Raw genomic sequence first — 26,810 nt, forward strand, 5'->3', positions numbered from 1 at the left:
CCGCATAGTTAGGATCAGCCTGGAAAACAGGCGGGCAACGACAGAGCAAACCGAGAGTTTATCCTTGCCCGATGGGCGATCACCCTCAGTATGCGATTGTTTCCCGTCCGAAAAGAACAGAACTCGGCAGTCTGCTGGATGGTTGCGGAGGTACTCGATAACCCTCTGGGTGTGAGAGGGGTCCGCCTGCCACTGCACGACGAGCTGGGTGCCTGGGCAGCATGATCGTTACTCGAGTACTCCGAGATTTTCCTCGGCCACGGGTGACGGGTCCTGGTTGTAGTCCATAGATTTGGGCTGCAAACGCTTGAGGCGTGCAGAACGACGAGGACGTGTGGTCGAATGACAGGCATAGTTTTCGAAGTCCGAAACTATGCGATGTGCCGCATGTCCTATGCGTGTTGTTCCTGCCCGAATTGTCAGTTTCTAACCGAAGTTACCGAGCTTTACCGAGCTTTACTGAAAATTCCCATTTTACTCTGAGTACCATTATTGGAGACCAGCGACAATCAAAATTGCTGCAGTCTACACATTTCCGATATTCTCGTGGTCTATTAGACCTGGTTTCGTTGGACGAAACCCATCTCTGAGACTTGTGTCTCCTTAGGAACTCCCTAATAGGCACGCGGTACACCAGCACACACGGACTCATTTACTACAGACCGGTTATTTCAGACGCCTCGATAGAGGATGAATATTCTCGCAAGCTGTTCTTTGCCGTGCAAAGTGATGAGTGGCAGGGGTACCAGGCTAACAAACGCCACCCCCGCCTTCCACAGCCCACGCTGCCTACTGCCCAAACAACGAACCCCACACATAAGACCGGCAAATAGAGCTTGCGTGCAAGATCAATTTACCTTCACCGATGGCCGTATCCTCTGCCAGATTTAAGGATAGGCTACTCGCTCACATTAATCAACATGTTTCCCTCGTTAGCTCTTGGTTTCCTCGTGGCCGGCATTACTGCAGTCGCTGCAGCCAGCAGCAGTAGCTGCGTCGGAAAAATCTCATCCTTAGACACGTTAGCAGTGCTATCCAATGCACGACGGTCAATATTAATTGCATTCACCGCCCTGGTGGAAAAACAGTTCGAATTGCAGCTGCTGGACGGTACCACTGTCAACGTTTGTGAGCGTGATCTGATACTTCGCTTTGCGCATCCTGATTCTTTTTAGTGGGCGAGATTCAGTTCGGAAATTTAAGCTGGGCCGGTCCCCTATTCCGGGTGATGTGAGTGCAGGCACTGCTACTCCAAGTGGCTCAGAGAACCTGATCAAGGCCGTCTTAACAGAGGGAATGATGTTACTTGTAGGTGGTTTATTCGAAGTCGTGGCAATCCCTAACGTTCTCAGTCAATGGAAACAACCAGAGGTGGGATGGTGGAGGACCTTTTTACTGGGTAAATATGCTGGTTCACTCGCGAGGATTTTGCTTCATCTTATACTGATACAGGATGGTCAAGGTGCCGGTATCACAACACCACACCCAATGATGCAGTAAGTTCATTGATTACTGTTGTGCTACATTCTTTTTTAATCTTACGTCTGCCAGAATATCAATCTCGGGCACCTTGAACGTATGCGCTTGAATCGCCTCGGCCGTTCCAGGCAGATCGCTAACTGTTTACGCAGAACGTTTATGTCGTAAACTCTCCCTCCTCCGCCTTTGCGATCACAAATCCAGGACCTCTCACTATCTCTGGCGCCACTGTCGATGATTGTGGGTAGTTGCATGTTATCAGCGGTGTCTCATTTTGACGTCAAGAACAGTGCAGGGTAACTATCCCAACTCGCGAAGCGGAAACGCCACTGCTGGTAAGTGACGCGTTCATCTATCGGACAGTTTTGAACTTGCTGGCCGACAAGCACACAACACCGACGGCTTTGATGTTAGCGGTAGTGATATACTCATTCAACATTTGTTTGTCTATCCTCTACTTACTCGACCGACTCAGGCACTTACGGGGATTCAGCACTGTCCTCAATCAGGTCCGTCTGACGATTGACCTTGCACGTCCCTTCGCCTATGAGGTGTTTCTTCTTGCAGGACGATTGTTTAGCTATCAACAGTGGAACAAATATCACATTTGCCGACAACTACTGTGAATATGGTCACGGCATCTCCATTGTGAGTCACTTCATCAATTTTGCGAACCCAATTATTGAAATATTCCTCGTCTAGGGCTCCATCTCATCAAACGCCGTCGTCTCCGATATCAAGATAATCGGAAACCATGTTGTTAGCAGGTGACTACGGCACAATGGTGAATTAGAGTCGTACTGACACGAGTAGCGCATTCTCGTTCCGTATCAAGACCGATGCATCTGCGACAAACAGTATAGTGAAGAACGTTACGTATAGCGTGAGTGGTTTTCATGATGATGATGAGGATTCTGGATTGAATTTTTTGTAGGACAATACTGCAACCAACTGTACTGGTTTTGGTGTTCTGATCACCCAGGTACGCGTGTTTTACCACGCTCTCCTGTCGTCAATCATATCACATATCTACAGAGCTATCCCACCAACCTGGGTACCCCGGGGAACGGGGTCAGTATCTCTGTATGTTTTCTTTCAGTTTTACGTGGACGAGGGTTTCACGGGTTGTCTCAGGATATCAACTTCAACCATGGCACTACTTCTGTGACGGCCAACCGCGGCGCTTACAGGGTTGCAGTGAACTGTGGAAGTGGATCGTGCACAGGTACACGAGTTACAGTTTCTGTCAGTCCATTTCTGACGTACGATGATAGGTGACTGGGATTGGTCTGGTTTGCAGACAAGTGGTGGTAAAGCTGGATCCATCGTCAACAATAATCTCATTGCTGGATTCGTTGACACACGGTGAGGTGATTCACGCTATGTTGATTTATACACTCTACTTCTCCTGTCGTTCTTGCTTGTTGGAACTATATAGTGGTTCACCATTGTCACTCAACCATTGTTATGTAACGTAGACTCATATTGACTTAGACTAGACTCACCACACTGGAAGTTGTTCTAGTGAGCTGGCGCTTAGCATTCTTGTGGTTACAAAAACATACAGCTACATGCAGATATTGCTCTTTTTTTTACACATTCTTGTTGCACTGTCGTTTGTGATATACATATACTTAGAAATTGGAACTCCGAGTCTGGAGAAAGTTGATCAAACATACCTACCATTTCTTAGAGGAGTACGTAAGAGGCTTGAAAGCATTCATGTTTGGTTGTTCTAATCCTCCTTAAGCTTCCAAAGTCTTTCTCTTGAACAGCTGTAAAGCATCTTTTGATACTTCAACTGTAGCCAGATAGGAGGTTGGCATGGAGAAGTCGAACATCTGTCACTCGATATCCACGTCTTCCAGTCACTCAAGAAACATCAGCACGCCATCCAGTTCTCCGTCAGTTGGTACCGAAGTCTATCACGATATATCAAGACCACGCATCGGAATCTCATTAGTTGGCCAAGGAAGCCTCACCGAACTTTTTACGAGCTCCAATTTACGCGCATATATCCACACTGGATACCTGCCTTCTGATTTTAGTCCAGTTTCTTCAGTCACTCCCGGCTACGAACACGAGTTGGACGACATATCTGGAAGCCCACCACCACCTTCTTCTTCCCCGATTGCCTACCCAGAACTTCTTCCTCACGAAGACAAAAATGAGGAGACGACCTGTCATTCCCCTTCGGGCTCTTGCAGATACCCCCCAGGTTCACCTGCTCATGCTGAAGCGGAGTCTGCGAATATTACGGACAGCTCAAGAACGAAACGTCGACTGCTCGGCAACACTCCAGAACATATGCCGTTTGTTCAATTTACCTCTGAGGCTCCTTCCGCCAGATTCCAGTTGGAGAAGAAGTCCATGGTCAAGCCCTCAATTCCTTTGTTGACCGGCCTTGCGCGCCACGGCAGAATGTGTTCTGAGCGGCGTTCGAATTCTTATCATACCATGGTACATCCATCGAGTCGGCCAAGAACCAATAAAACTTTGAGCATAGCAAAGTCACTACCAGGACCCCAATCGATCATTGGCGACTCGAGCGAAGGACATTTCAACAACCGCAGAACTCTTCCACTTGAGGACCTAGGAGAATATGTGGAGCAGGAACCTCCAATAAAGAAAGTTAGGATCTGTCGTCTAGCTAGTGATCGTCCTGATCTACCCAAGATACGGACACATTTTTTGGCCAAGGAACCAGCCAGTCTACGCAGAGCCCAGTCTCTTGTTTCACAAACTTCTACTGATAGGGACGACGAGGACGTAGTCAAGGTTCGTTAAAACGATCCCTTGTCAAAATTTCGTGTATGCTTCTTCGCGTGGAAGTTGACGACGCGCAATAAAACAGCTTTTGGACGGACCGAACCCTTCAACTGGATCGCCTCTTCCAACCATCTACCCGACAGTTCAACTCGATTCGCCTATATGCCCCCCTACTGTACCAATCACACCTCTTCCTGACACAGTTAGCTATTTTCGTGCAAAGAGAAACCCTCTTTTGCGTACTCCCGCCGTCCGCGCGCCTTCTAAACAATTGCCGAGGATACCACCTGTCCCTATCATCGCGCCTCCCAGGTCTCCTAGCCCTTTCATGATCAAGTGTGAGGAAGATTGGGCGGGCGATCGGATCAAGATTCTTCTCACGAAAGAAAGAGCAGAGCGTGAAAGCGATGGCCTGGGCCTTCCTCTAATTCCTGATGATTGCTCGAACCGAAGCGAGAGTGAAAGTTCTGTTTCCGACGACGAATACTGGGCCGACTCGCCTTCCGTCTCTGAATCCGAATCCGTGGCAAGTCAAAAGTCAGATCCATCTCTGGGCACAGAAAAGTTTCGAAATCGCGAACAATGGTCAAGGGCGCTCGGACTGGACGATTCCTTCCGCAAAGAAGTCGTTGGTTGGATGTTGGATGCATGAGTGGATCTACCCTTTGTAATTGAGCTTGCTGACAAACTCACAGGTCCTTCCGAACATCCCTCCGATGAGAAATGACAGCGTCGACATCGATGACCTTTTTGACCAATTGGACACCTGTCGAAACACAAGGTTTCACGCGGTTCATCTCTTTCATAGATATTTCTTCCGCGTTGCAGATAAGAAACTAAGTATCAACCTATCAACGATTGCGTCGCCTGCCCAATCTTCAAGAGGGTGCGACGACTCTTCGACAAATAGCAGGGCATCGAGTTCGGAAGATAGCGATGACGAATCCACCGGCGAAGACTGGGATAACGAATTGGATGCTGCATCTGATGATACAGTCGTAGTGAAAGGAGAACAGGTAAACAGATACGAATCCGAGTCAGACAATTGGCAAGATGGTCAGGAGGCGGTTATATGGGATACCGCTCTTGGATCATTAGCGTTGTGTGTCAAGGTAAGACTATTTGTAGATCAACATTCATAGAACTCTTATTTGCATTTGGCAGTTTCATCGTGACTTCTTGTGCCCACTTAGTCCCGTATATGCATACGAATTCTTGGATTTAGCACGGCATTCCATGTCATATCAGGACCTCGAGGTATCATTCCATTGACTCGTCATGCGTTAATACGGTCTCTTTTCCTCATGCTATGGTTACTCATCAGGTTTCACAACGCGATATACTTGCCGCTTTCGATTTCTGTATCGGTAGCATCACACCGCAAGGTTTCATGGATGAACTCTGGCTAGCTTTACCTACGCTACGGAAGGCTACAGAACCTGTGAAGGATGGCTGGAAATCGGTCCAAGCTGAAATATGGGATAGGCTGTTTGACGCCTTAATAGGTACCCTCTCTTGATCATATTTTATCAGCTATAGCATTAAGTTTGACCATGCTCCAGAACCTGACGTCCTACAGTTTCCTATTTCGCTGCTAACTGCCTCTGCCGTGATCGACGGTCTCATCATTGCCATCGCTCGCTATTACAAAGCTACAGCACGGAACTCCGGGTGTCGTTGCTCTCCGTCGTTAAGTTGCACGCTAGAAAACACCACCAAGCAAGTTCCCTGGCAGGTGTATGTATCCAAAGCGATGGATATGGTGAAGGATGTCGTTTTGGATGTAAAGGATGTTCTTCAAATATGTGATGTGAGTGTCGTTCATTATATTCGGCCTAATGGAAAGCTACCTAACGTTTTAACCAGGACGATTTGGACCGCTGTAGAGCATGGATGAGCCAGGTCTAGTTTTTTTGTGCCTTCGTTTTCTTCACATCCGATTTTCCTACATCATATTGATGATTGATGAGTTTCGTTGTTTGTATTTTTGTTGTTGCGTGTATTATTGTGTAATTACAGAATTTTCAAGAATCACCAAGACGACTTGCGCAGGAGGGTGAATTGCCCTGTTGATTTTGGAAACACGTGACTGACATATCACAGTCCATTTGTCAAGCACAATATTTATATTGAATGTCCCAGGACACATATACTCACCTCGCGTCCAATATCCTGGAATTGCTTGCCATTCAATGTTTTGCCAACGAACCATACATCCGACTGGAGATACCGAATAGAGCATCACCCTGACTGGTTCCGTACTTTCTGCCTCGTTCTTTGTGGAACCCGTGGTTTGATAAAATCCGTTTATGTAGTACAGATACTGATAGTCTCCTTCCTGTGTTCACCCCACAGACGTGTTGACTCAGAAGAAGGGCCGCCTACTCATTCTACAACAATCAGTTCCGCCACTTCCCGAACAGTTTACTAGACGACACCTGTTTCCTTTCCTGCGCTTCATGATAATCCTGTTTTTTTTTACTTGCGCGTTTCTTGTACCAAATAACTCATGATGATTCAGAGTTTACCTATGCAAGCATTTGTGAGGTAGGCATCGGTGACTCGATTGTAAGATATTCGGACGAGCTGGGTCATCATCTTTCTCCAGAAAATCTACATGAAGACTCTAGTTAGCAAACACATTTCGAAAGTCGCAGGCCATCTCCTGGGAGGATTTATGGAAAGACAGGCAGATAGATAAAGTAAAGCCAGTGCCGAGCACTGTCAGAATGCTTCCAGTTCATCTAATGTCAGTTCTTTCGAACTCGCGACGATGATGACGAAAATCGTGGGCGTTGGGAGGTTGGTGGTCGATAGGAAGGGGCGATCTATCAATATCCGTAGCTTGACCCGAGCCACGTCGTAGTATATATCTCACTGCCAGAATTGATATTGGCGATTGCGAGGCCCTAAGTTGGCGGGAATGGATGAGATCGAGCAACAAGTCAAGCTTAAGCAAGTCTTGTGATCGCGTAGGGGAATACGTTTGGAATACATAAAGGCGTGGGAACGGGCTGTCCAGATCAATGTATACTCCTACACTTGGACAAGCGAATGCGAGCCTGAGAATCGAATTCATCGGAATCGTTTCATAATTGTCTTCTTCTCTGCTTTCTTCTTGTTTTCATCTTCACGACCGCACGACCACCGTCGCCAATCGGGGCCAGGTGACCTGCCTGCAACTTTTTCCAGAAAAAATATATATCATCATCTGCTTGTTATACCCGATACCATCATCTTCTCCATCTTACAGATTCGCAATCACGACGCCGATTCCTAATTGAACCTTCAATTAATCCGGTCAACGATGGCACCAGGTCCAAAGACAGGCCCTGCGCTATTTCTCGGACTTGAACTTGCTACCGATCAATTGCGCGCTTCGATCGTGGATGAGAGCTTGGAGCTTGTGGGAGTAGAATGCGTTGATTTTGACACCGAATTACCTGAATATCAGTACGTGCTCTCGTGTATATTCTGTTCTTCTCGCTGTCAGTAACTTGGATCCCCAATTGTTGCGACATATGCTTTCTTCATATCGTTTCTAAAGTCATTTTATTGGAGAGCTAATATTTTAATAGAACTCAAGGAGGGATTTTTACTACTCCAGGAGATGCATACACCACGCCCGTAGATATGTGGGTCAAGGCTCTTGGTGCGTAAACTGGCGGAAGCAAATTTTTTTTGCTTCGACTTAACCAATTTGGATTTTTGGGTATTTCTCCGATCACTTACCACGTGCGCGGGAACATTGTTTACTTCTCCCCTAAACACAACCGGCAACAGACTTTTTACTGGAAAAATTGACTAGGAATCACGATCTAACGAGAATAAAATCAATTGGCGGTTGTGCTCAGGTGACTTGCTCGCATTAAGCTGTGAAGAGTCCGTCCTGATGTGATCCATGTAACTTTACAGCATGCTCTCGTGTGGTGGAAATCGACACCTATTCCTTCATTTCCAGCGCTGGACCCGCGACTCCCGTTTCACTCTCAACTTCCTCCCAACACTTTCTCATTACCGAATACACCAGTCGCTCAGGATACATCCGCACACACCCATGCCCTCGCCCTCGAAGCCCTACTTGGGGGGCCAGACCTCATGGCCGCTCGCGTCGGCACATGCGCTAACGCATCACTCTTAGCTGCCCAACTCCTCCGAGTTCGCGAATCGTGGACATCTGATGTCTGGTCACGAACGGGGAAGATACAGCTTGCCAGCCAATTTCTTGCAAGTATGGTCGTGGGGGAGTGGGTAAATATGGGAGAGTCAGAGGCCTGCGCGACCGGTATGTGGGTGCATGTCAGTGCTGGTGCTGGCACACAAGGTGCGCCTGGACTGGGCCGCTGGGACGAGGGTGTTTTGGAGATCGTAGGTGGGAGTCGGGAAGAAGGTCGGAGAATCCGAACATGGCTGGGCGACGTGGAGGTCGCTAGTGGGAGAAAAGTGGCCCATATCTCGCGATACCTATGTGAACGATACGGATTCGAATCCGGTGAGATTCATTTGCTACAATGTGTGTGCAACCCACTGATGAAATTTGCAGATACGATCGTCACTCCCTTCACTTCTGATTACCTTTCCTCATACCTATCTCTCTGTCCATCTCCTGGAGATGCAGTGCTTTCATTTGGACCAATGGATACCCTTATTACTCCTGCTCAACATTACCTACCAACTCGACTTTACAGCCTATTCCCCCATCCTGCTCAGGATGCCAGCGAAAAGCGACGATACATCGCCATGTTGAGCAGCAGGTATGCAATCACATAGCCTCACATCTTCACAGCTTCTCACGTTTGCTTGCAGAAACGCTGACGTTCCGCGTGCTCTTGTAAGAGATATGTACACCAAGAGTTGGAGTGCGTTTGATCGGCTAGTTGCCATCGTGCCACCTGGTGGATCCATAGGGTACGTTCATGTCAACGAGTATTTATATGATTTCTCTGAAATTCTTTGCAGGCTCGATGATAAGCTCTTCAGTTTTTGGCTTCTACAGGGCGACAGTTACCCACTATCACACGTCAAAGGCATCTATCGCTTTGAGACTGGTATCAAAGTCAACGAGTTCCGAGACCTTCGTGCAAACCCTCGGTGTCTTCTAGAGAGCCAGGTCCTCTCATTCCGCTTTCGATGGTCAAAGATGATTGCTACCGGTGTTCTTGGTTCGAATAACAACCGGTCTCGGGGGAACGTTGCCCAGACACCTGGTCCTACATCGCCACAAGGGCAGAATCCCCGTTCAAACATCGCATCCAGCCTTGGACTCTCCTTCGATCCATATGATTACTCCCCCCTCCCTGCAAGAATACTCGTCACTGGCGCAGCTGCCAACTTCCCCTCCGTTGCAAATCTTGCAGGCGATGTGTTCAATGCACCCGTATTCATGCCCAGTACCCAGGTTGATTCTGCTCAAGTAGTACCCCACCGCAACGCACCTGCTGCTGGTTTCCCTGGCCGTGCATCACTTGGGGGTGCTTATTTCGCGCGGTGGATATGGGGAAAGGAACGTAGTTCTGCTATTGGTGGATCAAGTACCGGTCGAGGACTCGGCGGATTTGAGGAGGAGATTAGGAGGTTACATGGAAAACGCTGGGTCGCAAGCAGTGGTACCCCGCTGCGGACCAATGTGAATACTCCTGTGGGTGGGAACGGAGGCAGTGGAGCCAACAGCGGTACTAGTACTCCCTACGGCCATCGCTCGGGACTGGGTTCCACTGTATTTGTCGAGGAAGAGGAAGAAGAAGTGGAGGAGATGGAACGTGCAGGCGGTATGCTCGCCTCCTCAGTGTTTGCAGGTGGCTTCGCAGACAGGGATCTTGGCAGGGACATCAGCCGCATGAGAACGCTCACAGGTTCTACGCTTGATACTGTGACGAGCAGTGGATCTATGGGGCCCTCGACTACATTCACAACTCCCGATCTTAATTCGGGTGCAGGGAGTCCAGGTGGCGGAGTTGGAGCTGTTGTGCCGCAGACAACCACCCTGACTCCTGTAACTGCCTTACCTACTTCTGATGCCGAGGCACAGATTGGGTTGGCGAAGGTCGCTGAGGCAGACGTAGACGCGTTCATGACGTACGCTGCTATCGTGCCTGAGTATTGTCGACTTGAGGGCATGCTCTGCAAGTCCCTTGTATGATCGGTTGAGGTGAAAAGTTCTCGTCAATGTATGTGAGTTGGGTACAAAAAACTGCGAGATTTCACGATTTGTTGTATATATAGGATCTCATCAATACTTACGCGCCTTGGATATTCTATTGGAGATCGTTGACTGCCGATAAGTTCTCTGATAGTATCTCGATTCTCCAACTTGGCGTGAACATAGCTGTCGACATGACGCCCTTGTATTTGCCTTTGTACACGAGCATGCATGAAGCCTCATGTGCGGGCCTAGTTCCTTCGGCGCAAGGCGCAAGAAGAATTCCACCCCTTGATCTTTCGTCATAGTGCCATCGATAGCGGCGTCTTGCTGATAAAATCCAACTGATCGGATCGAACAAGCTCCTTTCAGCATTGATTCGTGACTGGAGCTTGGTGATCTAAAGGGTCGAGATTCATATCCAAGTTGATCGTCGACGTAATACTGCTCTGCCAGGTATAAATACGAGTCTGTTAGCAGCGTTCTAAGCACGCACTACCATGGCTTGCATTCAGAACCAACGCATTTACACCCTTAGAAACTGCCAGGGAGGAACTGTCATCGACCTCTCTGGTGCCGACAACTACTCCAGTAGGCATTATCCCTGCTCCAGCCTCCATCCAAGTCAGTGCTGACGTTGGGTTGACCTGTAGTGATCGGTTATCGCGACCACAATGGTCCCAACCAGGCGGTAATGTGTTATCAGTAATCATTGCAGGAAGGATTACACTGATGAACTGGACTATTCGCAGTGGATCTTCCACCATGATCATAATGATGACACCTGGTCCATCAAGTCTGTCGGAGCTGACAAATATCTTGGGATCGAAGGCGATGTCAACGATGCTGGTAATGGCACCAGGGTTGTTGCTGTCTCGTTCCCGTTCAAGTGGGACATCAAAAACTCTGACATGGAAGGCGTCGAAGGCATCAGGTACGCATACCTTTCGAGTTGTGGGGTATGGTTGGCGGTGGATTGATTATCGTCTATTATTTTTTCTTTCCCTTGGCAGGATATTGCTCCATGGACATAAATTTAGCGTAGACTTGTCCGACAAAGGAAATGCGACAGAAGGCACACCAATTCAGCTTTGGACTAGGTGGCATGGTGCCAATCAGATTTGGGCGCCTGTCGAGCGTAAATGGTGTGTTTGATTCGCTTGACGACTGTCAAGGTTAAGCGCATCGTACTGACTGACAATTATCAGATCGTTTCTAGAGCGTAAAAGAGCAGAACTCTGTGCACTGTGAATTGTCATGTATAACAGAATACTGGTGAAAACAAAATATTGTCTAGTCAAATTGATGATCTTGCTGGACATAAATCTCCGCTGGCTTGAATGCAGTTGTGACCGAGAGCATGGCGGTTGATTGCGATTGTCTCCCTTCATCACGGATACACGCGGTCTCACGTTTCTTCGATCGACAGTACTTGGTAATGGCGGGCAGGTCGCTCAAACCTGCAGACGCTAATGGTTAATACGTTGCGAGGACATAATCGCTGTGGCACAACCGGCGTGCCTGGTTGGTTGTACAAGTGCTCGGAGGTATAATCCGCTTTTGAAATTATGTTTCCGTGATTGTCCGCATGCTAGTATGTATGCGAGAAGTCCTTTCGTCTGAAAGGCGTTTTGTCATGATATCCAAGAATGGTACCCCGTTAGCGTGGAAAAATTGCAACCTAAGGTCGAACTCGTAGATCCACTCGGATGTCACCGACGGGAAACGATGAGACCTTGCTGTCCAGTGGAACTTCTTCACTACCGTCCCACTTAGATCTTCGTTTTGATACATGTAGTACCACGCGTGAACGGTTAACCCAGCGCCTGGAGAATTGTCGCATCAGAAGAGAACAGCCTGAGGAAATTAGAAATTCGCTGTCAACGACAAATTGACTTGCTCGTAGATATAGTCCCAGTACAAAGTCAGTCACTGGGGGAACGACGAGGAATCGGACCCCATCAGATCCAAATCTCATTGTTGATTACACTTCCACTCGTATCGTTACACGATTCTCCATTACATGGGCGCACTGGTATACCCCAGGAAATATTCCACGGAACGCACTATCCTTTTTGCCCGCTTCAATCAGGTAACAGCTATACTCTTCAAATAATCGACACGGTAAGGGTTCACATCTGTCAAGTCGCCGCGGTTGATAGGAGTCCACTTGGGCTCATCCTGTAAAGGTTTCTTGTAAAGACCACCAGTAAAAAACGGCAAATACGGACCTTGAAGAGACGTAAAGCTTTTATCATGTTATTCTCGTCAAGAGTGAATCGATGGTAGATGCCAGCAGGGAGAACCAAGAGATCACCCGCGTCTAGCTGACAACGAATCCATGAATCCGTGGGATGTTCTGGATGACGAGTTATCAGAGTATGGCATGGAATATGTGATTCTCTGCTCACCTCGAACATCAAAAAATCCGCTGCCCTCGAGAATATATCTGATCTCCTCGTCTTCATGCATGTGCCTGGTTTTCAAGTTGTCGCCGAGTACAGACAGGATGTTGTGAAAAACAGAGCGTACTCTTCATAAAAGCTCTTTAACTTGGTCTCGTATAAATCTCCAAGGCCCTGCTTGGTGATCGTGATAGTATCTCTGTTCTTGTAGTTTCTTTCCTTTGCAACAGTATCAATCTGATTCTGTTGGTTCGTTGGGATGTGCCAGTGTAGTAGTCCGATAGATTTCAGGATATCATCCGATACAGGGTTTCCGGAATCGTGCAGCAGCCGCTGATCGCCTGGAATGTTATCAAAGTAAAAGGCGCGCATGGTGATGGTATCGATCCTCGACTATATTACTAAGCTACTAGGTGCCTTCAATGATTACTGTCACGTGTCACATCGTTACAAGGGATCCGCGGGATGGTACTACGTGGTGATGTGAGTCGAGGACTGGGGCGTGGCATAGACTCACATTTTTATGTTCATTGGCTGTTTCCAAGCCAACTCTAGTAGGTTAACGTTTCTCTGATGTGATATTTTCGCGCTAGCGTTTTTGAGTCTTAGTTTAATAGTTTTGTTCCCCTGCTTGTACTAGTTCTACATTTAAGTTTGAAACAATCTAATCTCCCGTTGTGTTTTGTCACGTGATATTTGAGCACCTTTTCAATTCAATTCTAAATGATAATCTGATTCAATTGAGCGATTCTGTTAAACGTCTACCAGTCGTCTACCATACCTTCATGTATCCAATGTGACTACAGTCTACAGATAATGCGCTACACGTGCTGCGCGCCCTGGTGTCCAATGATCGGGGTGCTGACGTGGCGGAAACCCAGGGTCATGATATTTATTTAACCTTTGCTGAAATTTACAATACGCCCACATGATAGAAAAAGCACTCTATTTTTAGAGTCTGTTTGGCCACCAATATTTGCGCCAGTTTACGCAGGTTTAGAATCTATGTTTTGCTTTCATAATCATAGGACCGTGCTGGTCACAGTGTGACCATCAATCAATACTAAGTAGTAGGCATGCCTGTTACCCGTCTACAATCTATCCATCATCGCAACTCTTACAGGATGTCTCGGGGCAGAAAAAGTGCCCGTGGTGGTGCAGAGCTAACGGAAGCGAGAGATCGGTGTGTGTGGACAGAGGCAGATGAAACCATCCTCATCCAGTATGTCACCACCAACCGCTCACAAGGTGGTGATGGTATGAACTTTGATCACACATTTTGGGTTGCTGCTGCCGCTGAAATGGAAAAACACCCCTGCTCGGGTGCAAGCAAAACAGCGGCAGCATGTCAATCAAAATGGGGGCGGGTATGTACTACTACTATATCAGCCTTGGTACCCTCACTAATGATCAAATTTCAGCTCTGTGGTACATTCAACGTCGTCGACAAAGTGGCCAATGCTTCCGGACTATCTTACAGCATGGAATGCGGAGCTTCGATCACCCCAGAGTCCGAAAACATGTGGACTGACTTTGTGAAGGTAAAGTGATTTCAATTCGCATCAAACTACTACGACAATGCTAATTACTATGAATCAATAGAAAAATCCAAAGGCCAAAGGCCTCCGGGACAAGGGTTGGAAGCACTATGAGGCGCTGAAAGGTCTCATACCTGTCAAGTCAGGTAACAACAACTCGTTCTTTGCCACCATCGCGACACAACCTCCCATCATTCCTTCGCCTTCTTCTAGCAGCGCAGCCACCCCCCTTTCTTTTGATGAGGTCCATATGATGGACCTTGGAGATGTGCTCGATGGGATCGAGTTCCCCGGCTCTGTTTCAGGCGGCCAGCGCGCAACCCCCCTCACCCCAGAGAGCCTCCCTCCATTCGATGCCGCACAGCAACCCTCCCTTGAGTCGGTCTGTGTTAGTGCGCCATCATCAACAGCTTCCGGTAAACGGAAGCTGATTGATGATGATGAAAGTACGCTTGATATCGTTACCCGCCCCCCACATTCAACGAAATCGGGAGACTCGGCGAAGTCTGCATGCCTGACGATGCCTGTGGCCATCCAGCAGATGGGGACCAGTATTGGCGGTCTTAACACAACGTTCAAGCGCACGGCCAATGCTCTTGAGGCCAACACCTCCAACACCTTGGCGCGATCAGTAGATCCCATCCCTTTGCGCAGGCAGAAGGCAGTGAAAAAGTTGCAGAGTGAGGGTCTAGAGGACGTACAACTACTCAATATCTTGAATAAATTTCAGACCGACATCGCTATCATTGATATTTATCTTGCTATTGAGGTAGATAGTCTTTGGCGGTTGTTTTTAGAGCAGCATTCAAAGTAGTGTTACATGGATTCTTGTCGTGTCATGTTCTCTTGTATTGTACTTGTAGTAGCAAAGCAATATCACTATTTCTATAGATCATAGTCATTGATGAGGATCCAGTCTTAATCTGACAACAATGTCATCATTTGATGGAGATACTTTGGATCATAGTCATCGATGAGGATCTGGTCTTAATCTGACAACAATGTCATCATTTGACAGAGATACTTTGGATCATAGTCATCGATGAGGGTCCGAATGGCTATGGTATTAACGCGACTACAGTACTAGTGGTTCTATGATTGCCTGCTCCCCCCTCTGAATCCTTTCCCTGTTGTAGGCCTCCCACATCTCACTAGCAATCTGGTCACGACGGAGGCTCGCACGAGTGCGTGCGTGCTCAGTAGGAGGACCATTAGCAAGGTTTCCAGTGTCAGTGAGAATGTGCGCATCTAAGACATTACGATAGTCCATCATGTCGTTTGGATCGTGAACTCGAATAACGTTGTGCACGAGACACAAGGCAGGAGGAATGCGCACTTGAATGTCCATTTTGTACTCTGGTGGGAGGAGAAGGATACGAAATCGGCGCTTGATGACACCAAAAATGCGCTCAACAGCATTTCGAAGCATTGCATGACGCAAATTGAAAAGTTCTTTGCGATTACGAGGCCTATGTAACAATGTGAACATAAGTATGAATGGTACTAGCAGAATGCATCATACAAAGTATTAGCACGACCCCACTCTGCAAGATGATAATGCACGCCCCGAAACGGGACCAGAAGCTCATCACACGAGCCAAAACCAGCGTCCGCAAGATAATACTTTCCCTCAGGGATATTGAAATTGGTAGTACGAGCATCGTGATAGACACGAGCATCTGCAGCTGACCCCTCCCAACCGCTCAACATGTAGGTAAATGAAAGGTTGAATGAACATGCCGCGAGGCAGTTTTGAGAGAAGTTCCCCTTGCGATCCCGAGCGGCATGCCGATCTTCACCAAAAGGATGGCATGCGATGTGTGTACCGTCAATGGCTCCAATAGCATCAACAAAGAACGGGAAGAACTTCGGGTTTTTCGTGATTTCGGGGGGAGGAGGGCTATCTACATCGGGCAGGCAGACATATGTCGTATATATCGGTGGCGAGGAGAATGCGAAAAGAACCTGTTTAAAATACCTGAAAGAACATAAGCTTGATACCAGGACAGCAACAATATATGTACTTTGATATTGTCTCATTGGACCGCTGAAAGCGTTCACCAAGATGGCGAATCGAGAGACCCGTGACAGACGCATAGAGAAATATAGCAAGCTGCTCTTCGAGCAGTACATGCCTGGAATCTCTGCAACCTGCTTGCCGAAGGAGATTGATGAGCACATAGAAAACATGCTTGTGGACCCCAAGCTCGCATCTGATGCGTTCAGGGTGTCCAGTGAGAAGTTCGGTGACCCATGCAGTCCCTGACAAAGCGGAGGTATGATACGGTTCTTTGTCGTAGTAGGTGTTTGAGTAAGCTTCGAGCGCAGTAGTTGTTGCGTTGAGGACTGTAATGACCATGTGCATAGCATGCATGGCCATCTGCATGATGCATGCCAGATACCTCTTATCACTCTCCTCTGCATCTTGGTCCATCTCCTCTGCCTCCACAAGGTCGTATTCGTCCTCGTTAGCGTCCTCGTCGTAATCAGGATCAAGAGGCATTGTATTGATAGTAGGACAAGGCATACGGTAAGCGTTATCGGAGCGTGACATCTTGTTCAAGCTCCAACGATTAGCAAAGCCAGAACCAAATTCTAACTTGCGCAAATAACGCAAATAATGGTGGCCGAACAGACTCTAATGGTACCCACCGAGTATTAATGCCCATTTTAATGGTACCCACTGAGTTTTAATATGCATATCAACCGAGTCTTAATGCCATCCTAATGAGGTGGTGATGAGCATGCATTGCATATCAATTGTTATTGCGAGATGTCAATACAAATACTAATCTACATTATGATATCGGTAAAAATGACCCTCTCCCCCATCCTTCTTGCTCTGTTTGCTGCTGACCGTCAGTTGTGTTGGGACAATGATAGTCATGATGAAGGAATATTGAATGATAATGCACGTCACCGGACTTACGAAGTTTCATACTCATCACTGTCCAAGCCTGCTGCCGCTAGCTACTCCCTTGTCTTGCATGAATGGCCAGTAACTTAGCTAAGAGACACCCGCTCGCCCGCTTCCCATCGCTCTGGGCATGATTCAGAGTCTAGAACCCGGAAATGTTATCAACAACATTGAACATGGCACATATTACACTACTTACCCATTTATTGTTGCCGAGAATGAGGTGTCCCAACCAGGTCGGCGCAGCAGCAGCAGGGAAGGTGGCGTGGCCAGCAACCGCCACTCCAGTGTTTCCCCATTGTGATCATCCGATTTGCGTGTGCGGCGCAGGAAGTGCATCGGGTTCAGATAGCTCAAGTTCCAATTGATTGTTTTCAGGATGTACCGCTCTGCGAGAAGGATATCAGATTCAGTGTAGGATGAGTCCGCGCAGTGAAGGAAGTGCGAGATGGATGGTGCAACAATTTCTTCAACCTTTGGAAGCAATGGAGACACGACGTAACGCCCATGAGTTGAAGTTTAGCGAGGGAGACGACGCGTGCTGACAAGAACCTTTTGACAATGTTCACGCAGAGGAACACAGTCGCATGAAGTAATCAGAACCGTGCATGTACTTACACCAGCCAATTGAGAAGGATTCCACGCATCGACCAGGCCAGCTCTTTTTGCGATGCCATGTATTTCGGATGAGGAAGTGTTATAAGCTTAAGGCGTTTCATCAATTACAACGGAATGATAAAAATATACGGAGACTCGTACCTCGGTCTGCTTCATGTACTTGAAGATCTCGACAACATATTTGCTGACCATCAATGGATCATCGAAATCCTCAGCATCAAGATCGCCACACTCGTCACCATCGAGGTCAGCTTCAGGTGCCACATCGACATCCAGAACAGCCGCCACTTCTGCCTCGTGTTGCGTTTGCTTGTCTATGTCAGTCTTGGGAGCATCAGAAGACATTACGATCGTCTTGAACTTCCTCCTGTGTCTCGGTCTTTATTAAGACGAGATGGAAAGAAGTTCGTTGAGCAGCCTGAACACGTTGTACCTCCTGGGTGATCACCTGTTGAGTGTTCGCCCCCGACCTGCGGGTCGAAACACATCGCGAGGGTTCAGGAGCCGGTGGGTGATCATTCTGTCCTTAGCAGATTCCAGCGGCCTTGTTCTTGTTGATGTTCTTAGTCGTAACTTCGAATAAAATGAGTCAGCGTGTTTTATTGTAGGTTGAAAAATTAATAGACGGACGTTTGGGTAGCGCCAGAAGAATGCAGGTTGATTCAGACCATAAATGTTGGCCAAGAAGGAGAAGGAGACAGAGCAACAGTGGAAAGTAAAGCAGACCGTGGAGGATGTTGAGAGTTACTGGTTCTAGTTACAGTGATACAAGGTAACAATATCGTAAATTTATCGACCATTGCTTCCCACGGCCGCATAACTTTATCTTTCCGGCTGTGAGTGTCAACCTTGTAGACAAGGTAATTAGGAACTAGCTGAAAGGTTATCAATATGGCGCATCTGAATTCACAAACTGGGTATGTGGTAGCGTCTGGTGTGAAGATCAACACCAAACTTCGAGGTGTCGCGCTCATCAGCGCTCCGTTCATGATTATGGGTATGTGGGGGCGTCCAGCGTGAAGATCAACGCCAAACTTCGAGGTGTCGTGCTCGTCAGCGCTCCGTTCATGATTATGGGTATGTGGGGGCGTCTGGCATGAAGATCAATGCCAAACTTCAAGGTGTTGCGCTCGTCAGCGCTCCGTTCATGATTATGGGTATGTGGGGGCGTCCAGCGTGAAGATCAACGCCAAAATTCGAGGTGTTGCGCTCGTCAGTGCTCCGTTCATGATTATGGGTATGTGGGGGCGTTTGGCTAGTATATGCATGCATTCCGAGTCGAAGGACACCTAAACATTCTCAGATTACAATGGAGCTAAAATCTCGTGTCTGTAGGAATTGTGTGATCGGATCTTGATAGTAAGACTAGGAACACAACTACAAGGTAGGGGACTCTAATTTCATGTTGTTGTGTGACGTGAGGAGCGGCAAATAGTTGTGATATCATTGGCCGACGACTTAGGTTTCTTCTTGCCCCTGGATGTCTTTGCCTAAGATTTGGCAACACCAATAAGCCCGGCGGCTGGTAATGCATCCTCACTCTGATCCTGGGGATTGGCCGAAGTCTCTGCATGCGGTGCCATGGGTGTCGGAATAGGTGGAGTTGAGATAGAAGGTTGTGGAATGACAGCAGGCCCTGGGGCTGCAACTTCAAGTCGAGGAGTGTCGACAGTGAACATAGTAGGTTGCAAGGTTGCGATGGTTGGCGCTGCGGCTACAGTGGCAAGGTGTACATCTTTATTAGCCTGCTCTTGCAAGTTGACATATTCCAATGACTCATTGTTTGAGTCTGAATCGCTGGCATCTAGCGCAGCCATAATGCGATCGAGTGATTCAGTGATGCGCTCCACAGTACACTGAGTGTCATCGGATGGCTGCATCTTTACAGTACTACCGAAGACATATCCATTGATTTCGTCGACAATAGATTTGATGCGCTGGTGGGCCCACTTAACAATGAAGAATTTCTTGACTGTCTGAAAGACGGAGTGATATGCGATCGAGGAAATAGCACCAACTCCATCGCCTGAAAATTCCTGGTCCAGAGATAGGATGAATATGATCTACAGGGCGTGATGAGTATCAGCTCAGTATAAATTTAGAGTACTGAAACCTTACTGATGTGACGCCAAATGCAATCAGGCCAGGAGTGCAGCTTGTAAGCTTCCATATCTTGGCATAGGAAGGTGGTCCGCCACGCGCTTTGGAATACAATGACATCTTTCCACATATCGCAACCTTGATAACCTTCGAAACAACATATGAGTAGCTGGGTCTGTTATTGATGAGTAGACTACCTTTGCGATGACGATCCAATTTTTGAAAAATTTCTTCTCATTCACGATGTGGTCAGGGTAAAGTATTGGCGCCTTGAAGATATCATACATCTTTCCCTTGCCTGCTTCCCATCCAATCAAGTCTGTGACCTGCCGGAGGGAAGTACAGTCGTATTTGGAAACAAAATATTCGTTAGGCATGTTGAAGATGCCACCTGCAATGGTACGCAGGCTGTTTAGGAATGAAGAGCGAGCTTGCTGCATTCCGCTCCCAAACTAAATGAAGTTTTGGTTAAATTTATAACGATAATATTAATGACTTGAGGTAGGAAAAACTACGCACCTGGTTGAAGAACAGATTTGTTCGCATCCGAGCATGCAACACGTGGTCAATGGATGCATAGAGTTCAGTAACAAGTGCATCCTTTTCTGTAGACCTCTTCGCATAACGATTTGGATTCGAGAAATCGACTAGAGGATCAGGACAGTCTGTTTGAAAAATGACCTTGTCGGGGAGGAACATCTCGGTAGTGAGTGCATACTTTTTGGCCAAGCTTAAAATAAGCTTGTCCGAGTCGATGTCACCCATCTTCGATGAGTCAGAAGCTACGACGGAGGATGCAGAAGACACAGATGGCGCTACAGATACTTGTGATACAGATGGTACCCTGGATGATGGGCGTTTGCGAGAACGTTTCAGCTGTTGCACAGCAAGAATGTTGTTGCTCTCATTCAGAGACATATTCTGCTGCTGGAGCCACCCTTGTTGAAGCTGGAGGTATTTAATATACTAATGTATCAAGGCATATGTTAGAATTTAGTATATATGATCTGAATGAAAGCAACAGCGTACCTCTTGGTAGTGCTCGATAGAAGCATTAACACCTGGTGGAGCCACAGGCCGTTCTTCATCCGCCGAGTCTGAGCCTGAATCAGAACTTGAGGATATTGGATTTGAGCCAGAGTCAGACATTTATTATGCAACGGGGAGGAATAGTATGCTCAACGAGCTGGAACCTGAGAGGGTGGGTCACAGGGTGTCGAGTCAAAGCCGTCTCGCAGTTGATGCTATTTTATGCAATCTTGAAGTCGGGTGGTGTCGGAGTGAACTCAATGTAATCATACACGTGGTCCAGGTTTGCTGATCGGCTCATTGAGGGCATGAGGCTGTGACCGAAAAAGTCAAATTGAATGGTAAATTACACGCAATGAAGACGTACATAATCATTATCGCAGCATGACGCAGGTCAATGTGTGATATTACACGTTGCAAGTCTACACACTATCATGCAGACAGATCAAGTCTTACGATTCAGATAAAATAAGGTCACTTATGTCTGTAAAACGGTGAATGTTGAGGGCTTGCCATCTTGCCGTGCATGAAAATACTTATCCGATCAAGCTGAGCCTCCCACATGAGGAATTTATTTGAAGGGCGTGTGCTCCAAGATACTCTAATTGAACGGATCGGAATCGAGGTGAGAGTTTATTCTAGGTTCGATGGTCGAGGTGGAACAAATAGAAGTGTAATGGACTCAGCCCGAAGCTTGAAAGTACACGTTTGAGGATTGTTCGTTCCTAATTTGATGCTTATTACAATGAGGTGTAAATGAATCGAGCCTCATTTTTGAACCGAATTGAACTCACTTCGAAGTCACCTCAGTTCAATTGCAACACTACCCTCAACACAGTAGCTCAGTTGTCAGAACTTTCCATCATGGCGCTGAGATGCCCACCTAGCCATATGCTGACAATGTGTAACAATGCTTTTGGAAGATGGTGTTGATACGAGGAATACTGCGGTCCCAGTAGGTACAAGATCTTCGACTTCGAGGGTAAGGCGCCGGTTCTAGCATCGCTTGATACTGTGTCTGAAAACCAATATTAAGTCAATGAATTAGAGGCAATACAACAATACAAGACGAACGTAAGATGGATTCGTCAAATGGTAAGACTCCGATGGCTGATTTCCAGTGCCTGCTCAAGTCGAGAGTGATGGATACGTAGATGCTTGTGGGAATGCGCTACAAGGGAAATTTAAGGTGTTTTTCTACTGACAACTGTAAATAGAGTGTGATGATCACCAAACGGATGCGAAGGTGATATGGAGTAACTCACTTTCAAGTCTGATACATCGGCCCTCTAAGCTACTGGGCATGATAGTGCGATGAAGCAAGACAACAAGATCAAGGATGGGCGGTGGTGGGAGTTATCTGGAAGAACTTTGTCGCCTTCAACTGCCGGAAGAGATTCTTTTAGTCATCGCATTCTCAGGTTGACTCTTGAGCTCATTGAGGACGAAACACTTGAGCAACTTGAACAACTTCTGATGTGATATATGAACTTTGACTGGCTGGTTAGGAGGAAGTGCTTCAAGTACCAGTTCTTCACCAGAGATACGTCCTGCGCATGATGCATGCGATCAGAGTGCCAATTATAAGGCTCAGGCGCCCATCATAGAGCGTCACAATAGAAGTGAGGTCGTTCTCGAGAGGCCTGTCCTCACATCGCATCGTAAATTCTTCAATTGCTGGAATTGCAGGGAATCTTGGCTGATGAGGTCTTTGGGTGTCGTTCAGAACTGTGTGGAATGTGCAAATGGGTGGGTAGGGCATGGGAAATATCTGTAATACTACCACTAGTACATGTTATTGATCTGCGAAGGAGCATATCAATAAAAGTTTGTTGCAAGCGAAAGATGAGGAGACAAAAACGTACCAACAATACTAATAATAGCTTGCCTCACAATGGTTGAGCGCTAGCCTGGAGTGCCTTGACTCGAAGGAACATGTCAGTGTCCACAGTGTGGATGACGAAGTAATCCCCATCTGTTTCGGGATTTCTGGTGAGAGCAGCTCCCCGAACGATTGACCGAACCGAAATGATTTCAGAAGAAGAGCGAGGTTTGGCTCGCATGCGCCACAATCCCATATCATTATCCCGCCTCCGACGACTATTAGCAATACCGACGTCATATGGCTGAATAAGTGCGAGAGGGAATTCAGTGCCGCCAACCAAACAAGTGAACATGTATATGAGGCGAGCGAAGAATGGTGTGTTTGCAGTGTTCACGATGACGCAGTCATATCTCGGCGATCCATAGAACTTTGGATTGCATTGGAGTAGGTCTCAGTGCATGCACCAGTCGACTAGTGATTCATAATTGATCCGCAAGAACCTAAACTCTGTTATCTGATAGAAATGCATCAGTATTATCAATTGAATGTAAAGTAAACGTACTGTATCCTCTGCTTGCATGTGAATGCACCTTCCATCTGGTAATGGAATGTTATTCTGTGGCAGGAAGCCATTTAAGAAGTCGTTTAGCTTCATCCGAAAGTTGGTGAAGGCCCTGTCAGTTCCATGCAAGTGCATGATGTCGGAAAAAGAGTTATTACCCTGCCTTGAACCTAAATGTGCGTGAATAGTAGTAGATTTAGATGTTCCAGCGTCGGAGTCATCCAGTACTTCGTTGGTCTCAGGGTCACAGGTGTCTCGTTGATTGTACTTGTCAAGTTCGTCGAGTTCAGAGCACATGGATGTCGAAGTTAGAAGCCATTCATCATAGTGTAGAATCTGTAACAATTAAAAACTATTGGTCTGAATCTGCATAACAATATAGTTAAGCAACGAACCTGAGAAGCAACATTCTTGAAATTTGTGCGTTGAAGATAGATTTTTTGTAAAGAGCCATGCATCTTTTCATTTGGCTTGGTACTGTAGTTATGTGTCACACCTTTGGCTAGAATATCGTCGAATGCATGCGAGACCAAGTGTTTCTTTGGAAAGTTCCAATTTTTGTTGGTTTCAGGGTGCGATTGTGCAATATATTCCTAATGAAAAGTCAGACAATTGTCATCGAAAACATCGGAACAACTTACATCCATCATTTCTGAGAACTTTTGCAGTGCCAGCCTTCCAGCTGCGATTGTATCCTCTGTATGTACTTCTAATGAGACATAAATATCAAACTCGACGTAGTAGTGAATGCAACGAAGAAGTAACTGTCCCAGTTTACAGTGGGATGAAGTAAGGATATCCTGTGCCGCAAAAATGATCATCTAAGTTTGTGTAAGTACCTAAAATCATTTATGATGGTGCAGACAAACCTTGGACAGATCACCAAGAACAGAACCATCAGTGAAATCAACTGCGACGACAGATGAAAAATGTGTTAAATTAGGCCATCATGGAAGTTCATCGAAGCTAAGACACTGAGTCAGAAGTAGTGTCAATGTATTATAGCCACAATACATACTTTTTATCGAGTTTGACAGCCGCTTCACGCCCGAGGTCCAAAATCCAAAACTTTACTTCCTTCCACAAATGGTCACCCCATAATCCTTCCTTGTTTGTATGCAGGCGGTCGAAAGAAAGTGCACGATGAACATCGACATGAAGGATTCTCGAGAAGACATTCTAACAATTGAATTACATCAGCAAACTTGTCAATAGTAATAGATATAACAGCAGAAATGGTAAAATGGGAAGGAAGTGAAGTTTTTCATACGAGGTCGTGAATTGTTTGAAATACAAGTCAATCATTGTAAGAGGAAGGGTAAGTTGGGAGGGAAATGCATACCTCAATGTTTCGAAGCGAGAAAGCCTTTAGATGATCCTCTTTTTCCTTCTCAGACGGCTTTGATCTTGCAGTGCGGAGTATGTCTTCAGATTGGTGGCTTGTGTGCAGCTCATGGGTAGCGGAGAATGGACTGCTCGTCTTGTGGAACCAAACAAACTGGACACTGGAAATTTTCCCTTAAGCCCACAGATCAATGCCATGATACATCTATAATTTGTACATGAGCAGCTCACAATAGTTAACTTGTAGTACTAGTATGACTTACTGTTCTTCGTAATCGACACTTAAGATTATAATGAGGGGCCAGAGATGACGTCGGATTCCGTCTCCTGCATTCAAACCAATAGCCTGTATTTGAGTGCTTCGCAACCGAGGCCAGAAGCTGGTAGAAGGATGTATGCCAGACAGCATTTTTAAAGTCTACATAGTTCTTCTTTTTCGCATGTTCTTGATCCTCAACAATCTGAATTAATATAATGGCAGTCAGCATTACTATGAACTGAACAAGCTTGTCAGTATACTAACAATGGGCAGCCAGCCAACGACACGACCACCTCCTAGGGCAGTATTACTGTTACGAATATGAACCGGTAGGTTAGCGATGCGCGCAATGATTGGATAGCCTTTTTGGCTCCCAAATGACGATAGTTTACTCTTGTCCGCATAGAGGATGAATGCCAGTGGTTTTGCATTGGGCGGAAGCTGCGACTACAATTACAACAGTTTTGTAGCATACTATTAATTTAAAGAAACAAACAATAGATCAAATGTCGAAACATACTTGTGCCTTCCAAAACACATCGGCAGTCCATGGTTCATCAATAAAACGTACAAATCTTTCTCCGTTGAATTTCGAGAGACATTGAGCATCAAATACAAAATGAGGTGCGAGACGTTTGTCTCGCAACAAGTCAAGGACCCAATCCCAGAGAGGGCGGTAGTGCATGTCGAATTCGAGCACTTCATTTCTGAGGGGAACAGACACTGCATCATTCTGAAACTATGCACTAATGATCAGCTTATGGTAATGTACTAGTAGTAGCTACATGAGACAACACTTACTCTAGTATAATGTTGCAAAGCAAGGTCCCAGAGGGAGCGGACTTCATCATGATTTTGCAGTGTGAATGTGTCATTGCCACTAGCAGATCGATGTATGAGATTGATAAGGCGATTGGTTTGATCCTTTGTCATCGCAGCTTCGAGTGCAATCTCTGCTACTTCGAAATCAAGCCGTGTGCAGAATGGCTCCCATGGCGAGTCGTTACGAGGTACATAGTCTTCTGTTGGGCAGCTGCGAGAGAACTCAGAGAAGCGATGCACAGTAGAAGGAATTTGGCTGTGAGGATGATGCTCGACTTTGATATCGTCAAGCTCATGCGCAGGCTGATTGAGATCAGGATTGGACTCATTGGGACCAGGATCGGGCTTGTTGGGACCAGGATCTGGTTCATTGGGACCAGGATCGGGCTTGTTGGGACCAGGATCTGGTTCATTGGGACCAGGATCGGTTTGGTGGAAGTCAGGTAATGGGTCCGCCGGAGGGTATTGGCGAGGTGAAGACCCTCGCATAACTGATACTGTTAGTCTCAGTATAACACTAATCAAATTGAATCAAATGTACCAATGTCTGGCCCATATCGCAGTGGCATTCACTGTGTTGCGAGAAGAAAATTCTAAACCATAGTACTATTGTTAAAATATGAGTGCTCACCTGCAGATGATTGCGCATCCTCCAAATGTTGTAAATTATTACGAATTTTGCGATGCTGCCTTCAAAGTTCTGTAAAAAAAATTATCAACCATCTATCGAGTACGTCATTGAAAGACAACTGATTCGAGTGCTCACCTTTCTTTTCGGCTTTCTGAACTATGCTAACAAAATCCTCATCTTCCTGCCGTTCCCATTCCTTCTTCGCGCAAGACCTCGAATGGGATCCTAACCCACGCGCATGCACATTCACTCCACATCGATCACACGTCACAAGGTCTGATGCTCGTTGTTTTGACTTAGGCATTGATGTCAAGTAGCAAACGAGCAACGAGCAAGCTGATAGTGATCATATAATATTAGAGTGAGAGCGTAA

At 46.7% G+C, this 26,810-nt stretch overlaps 9 protein-coding genes across 9 annotated transcripts; 5 read left to right on the forward strand and 4 right to left on the reverse strand.

The window, feature by feature from the left end:
* Positions 1-761: 761 nt before the first annotated feature.
* On the forward strand, positions 762-2,848 carry F5891DRAFT_1051919 (pectin lyase fold/virulence factor; the record flags this gene model as incomplete). The annotated part of the gene is made up of 16 exons (XM_041362513.1): positions 762-1,128; positions 1,176-1,230; positions 1,292-1,308; positions 1,353-1,399; positions 1,453-1,496; positions 1,552-1,576; positions 1,632-1,719; positions 1,770-1,814; positions 1,866-1,920; positions 1,955-1,988; positions 2,047-2,127; positions 2,182-2,246; positions 2,293-2,362; positions 2,414-2,469; positions 2,556-2,704; positions 2,754-2,848. Exons 1-16 carry the CDS (start codon positions 921-923, stop codon positions 2,846-2,848), a joined length of 1,134 nt encoding a protein of 377 aa, XP_041222303.1. The 5' UTR covers positions 762-920.
* A 336-nt stretch (positions 2,849-3,184) lies between these two features.
* F5891DRAFT_573850 (uncharacterized protein) lies at positions 3,185-4,615 on the forward strand. Its single transcript, XM_041372326.1, has one exon. It carries the CDS (start codon positions 3,304-3,306, stop codon positions 4,264-4,266), a length of 963 nt encoding a protein of 320 aa, XP_041222304.1. The 5' UTR covers positions 3,185-3,303; the 3' UTR covers positions 4,267-4,615.
* Positions 4,616-5,315: 700 nt separating this feature from the next.
* On the forward strand, positions 5,316-5,899 carry F5891DRAFT_902552 (uncharacterized protein; the record flags this gene model as incomplete). The annotated part of the gene is made up of 4 exons (XM_041373485.1): positions 5,316-5,360; positions 5,413-5,505; positions 5,573-5,753; positions 5,811-5,899. Coding segments are annotated over 4 exons (408 nt in total), but the record flags the coding sequence as incomplete, so codon positions are not given.
* Positions 5,900-7,555: 1,656 nt separating this feature from the next.
* Positions 7,556-10,387, forward strand: F5891DRAFT_958141 (uncharacterized protein; the record flags this gene model as incomplete). The annotated part of the gene is made up of 7 exons (XM_041375541.1): positions 7,556-7,701; positions 7,827-7,900; positions 8,032-8,102; positions 8,164-8,740; positions 8,792-9,002; positions 9,055-9,156; positions 9,208-10,387. The coding sequence occupies 7 exons, from the start codon at positions 7,556-7,558 to the stop codon at positions 10,385-10,387; spliced, it is 2,361 nt and encodes a 786-aa protein (XP_041222306.1).
* A 278-nt stretch (positions 10,388-10,665) lies between these two features.
* Positions 10,666-11,716, forward strand: F5891DRAFT_573875 (carbohydrate-binding module family 13 protein). Its single transcript, XM_041372328.1, has 5 exons — positions 10,666-10,978; positions 11,041-11,078; positions 11,140-11,321; positions 11,401-11,532; positions 11,596-11,716. Coding segments are annotated over exons 1-5 (444 nt in total). The 5' UTR covers positions 10,666-10,887; the 3' UTR covers positions 11,597-11,716.
* Positions 11,717-12,160: 444 nt separating this feature from the next.
* Positions 12,161-13,324, reverse strand: F5891DRAFT_1051945 (1,2-dihydroxy-3-keto-5-methylthiopentene dioxygenase). The gene is made up of 4 exons (XM_041362514.1): positions 12,920-13,324; positions 12,799-12,863; positions 12,619-12,746; positions 12,161-12,568 (listed from the first exon to the last, which is right to left on the reverse strand). The coding sequence occupies exons 1-4, from the start codon at positions 13,162-13,164 to the stop codon at positions 12,476-12,478; spliced, it is 531 nt and encodes a 176-aa protein (XP_041222308.1). The 5' UTR covers positions 13,165-13,324; the 3' UTR covers positions 12,161-12,475.
* A 4,013-nt stretch (positions 13,325-17,337) lies between these two features.
* Positions 17,338-18,210, reverse strand: F5891DRAFT_1192617 (uncharacterized protein; the record flags this gene model as incomplete). The annotated part of the gene is made up of 3 exons (XM_041367623.1): positions 17,338-17,371; positions 17,447-17,721; positions 18,007-18,210. 3 exons carry the CDS (start codon positions 18,208-18,210, stop codon positions 17,338-17,340), a joined length of 513 nt encoding a protein of 170 aa, XP_041222309.1.
* Positions 18,211-19,355: 1,145 nt separating this feature from the next.
* F5891DRAFT_1192618 (uncharacterized protein) lies at positions 19,356-21,114 on the reverse strand (the record flags this gene model as incomplete). Its single annotated transcript, XM_041367624.1, has 5 exons — positions 19,356-19,928; positions 19,984-20,112; positions 20,163-20,417; positions 20,485-20,931; positions 20,995-21,114. 5 exons carry the CDS (start codon positions 21,112-21,114, stop codon positions 19,356-19,358), a joined length of 1,524 nt encoding a protein of 507 aa, XP_041222310.1.
* A 1,769-nt stretch (positions 21,115-22,883) lies between these two features.
* F5891DRAFT_1245689 (uncharacterized protein) lies at positions 22,884-26,219 on the reverse strand (the record flags this gene model as incomplete). The annotated part of the gene is given in 14 exon segments (XM_041369799.1): positions 22,884-23,246; positions 23,382-23,717; positions 23,777-23,974; positions 24,023-24,202; positions 24,247-24,250; positions 24,400-24,560; positions 24,724-24,861; positions 24,881-24,899; positions 24,989-25,071; positions 25,094-25,186; positions 25,249-25,431; positions 25,505-25,723; positions 25,786-26,109; positions 26,163-26,219. The coding sequence occupies 14 exon segments, from the start codon at positions 26,217-26,219 to the stop codon at positions 22,884-22,886; spliced, it is 2,358 nt and encodes a 785-aa protein (XP_041222311.1).
* Positions 26,220-26,810: the final 591 nt, after the last annotated feature.

Source organism: Suillus fuscotomentosus, assembly GCF_016647785.1.
Source record: "Suillus fuscotomentosus strain FC203 chromosome Unknown F5891scaffold_52, whole genome shotgun sequence".
Classification (NCBI taxonomy): domain Eukaryota; kingdom Fungi; phylum Basidiomycota; class Agaricomycetes; order Boletales; family Suillaceae; genus Suillus; species Suillus fuscotomentosus.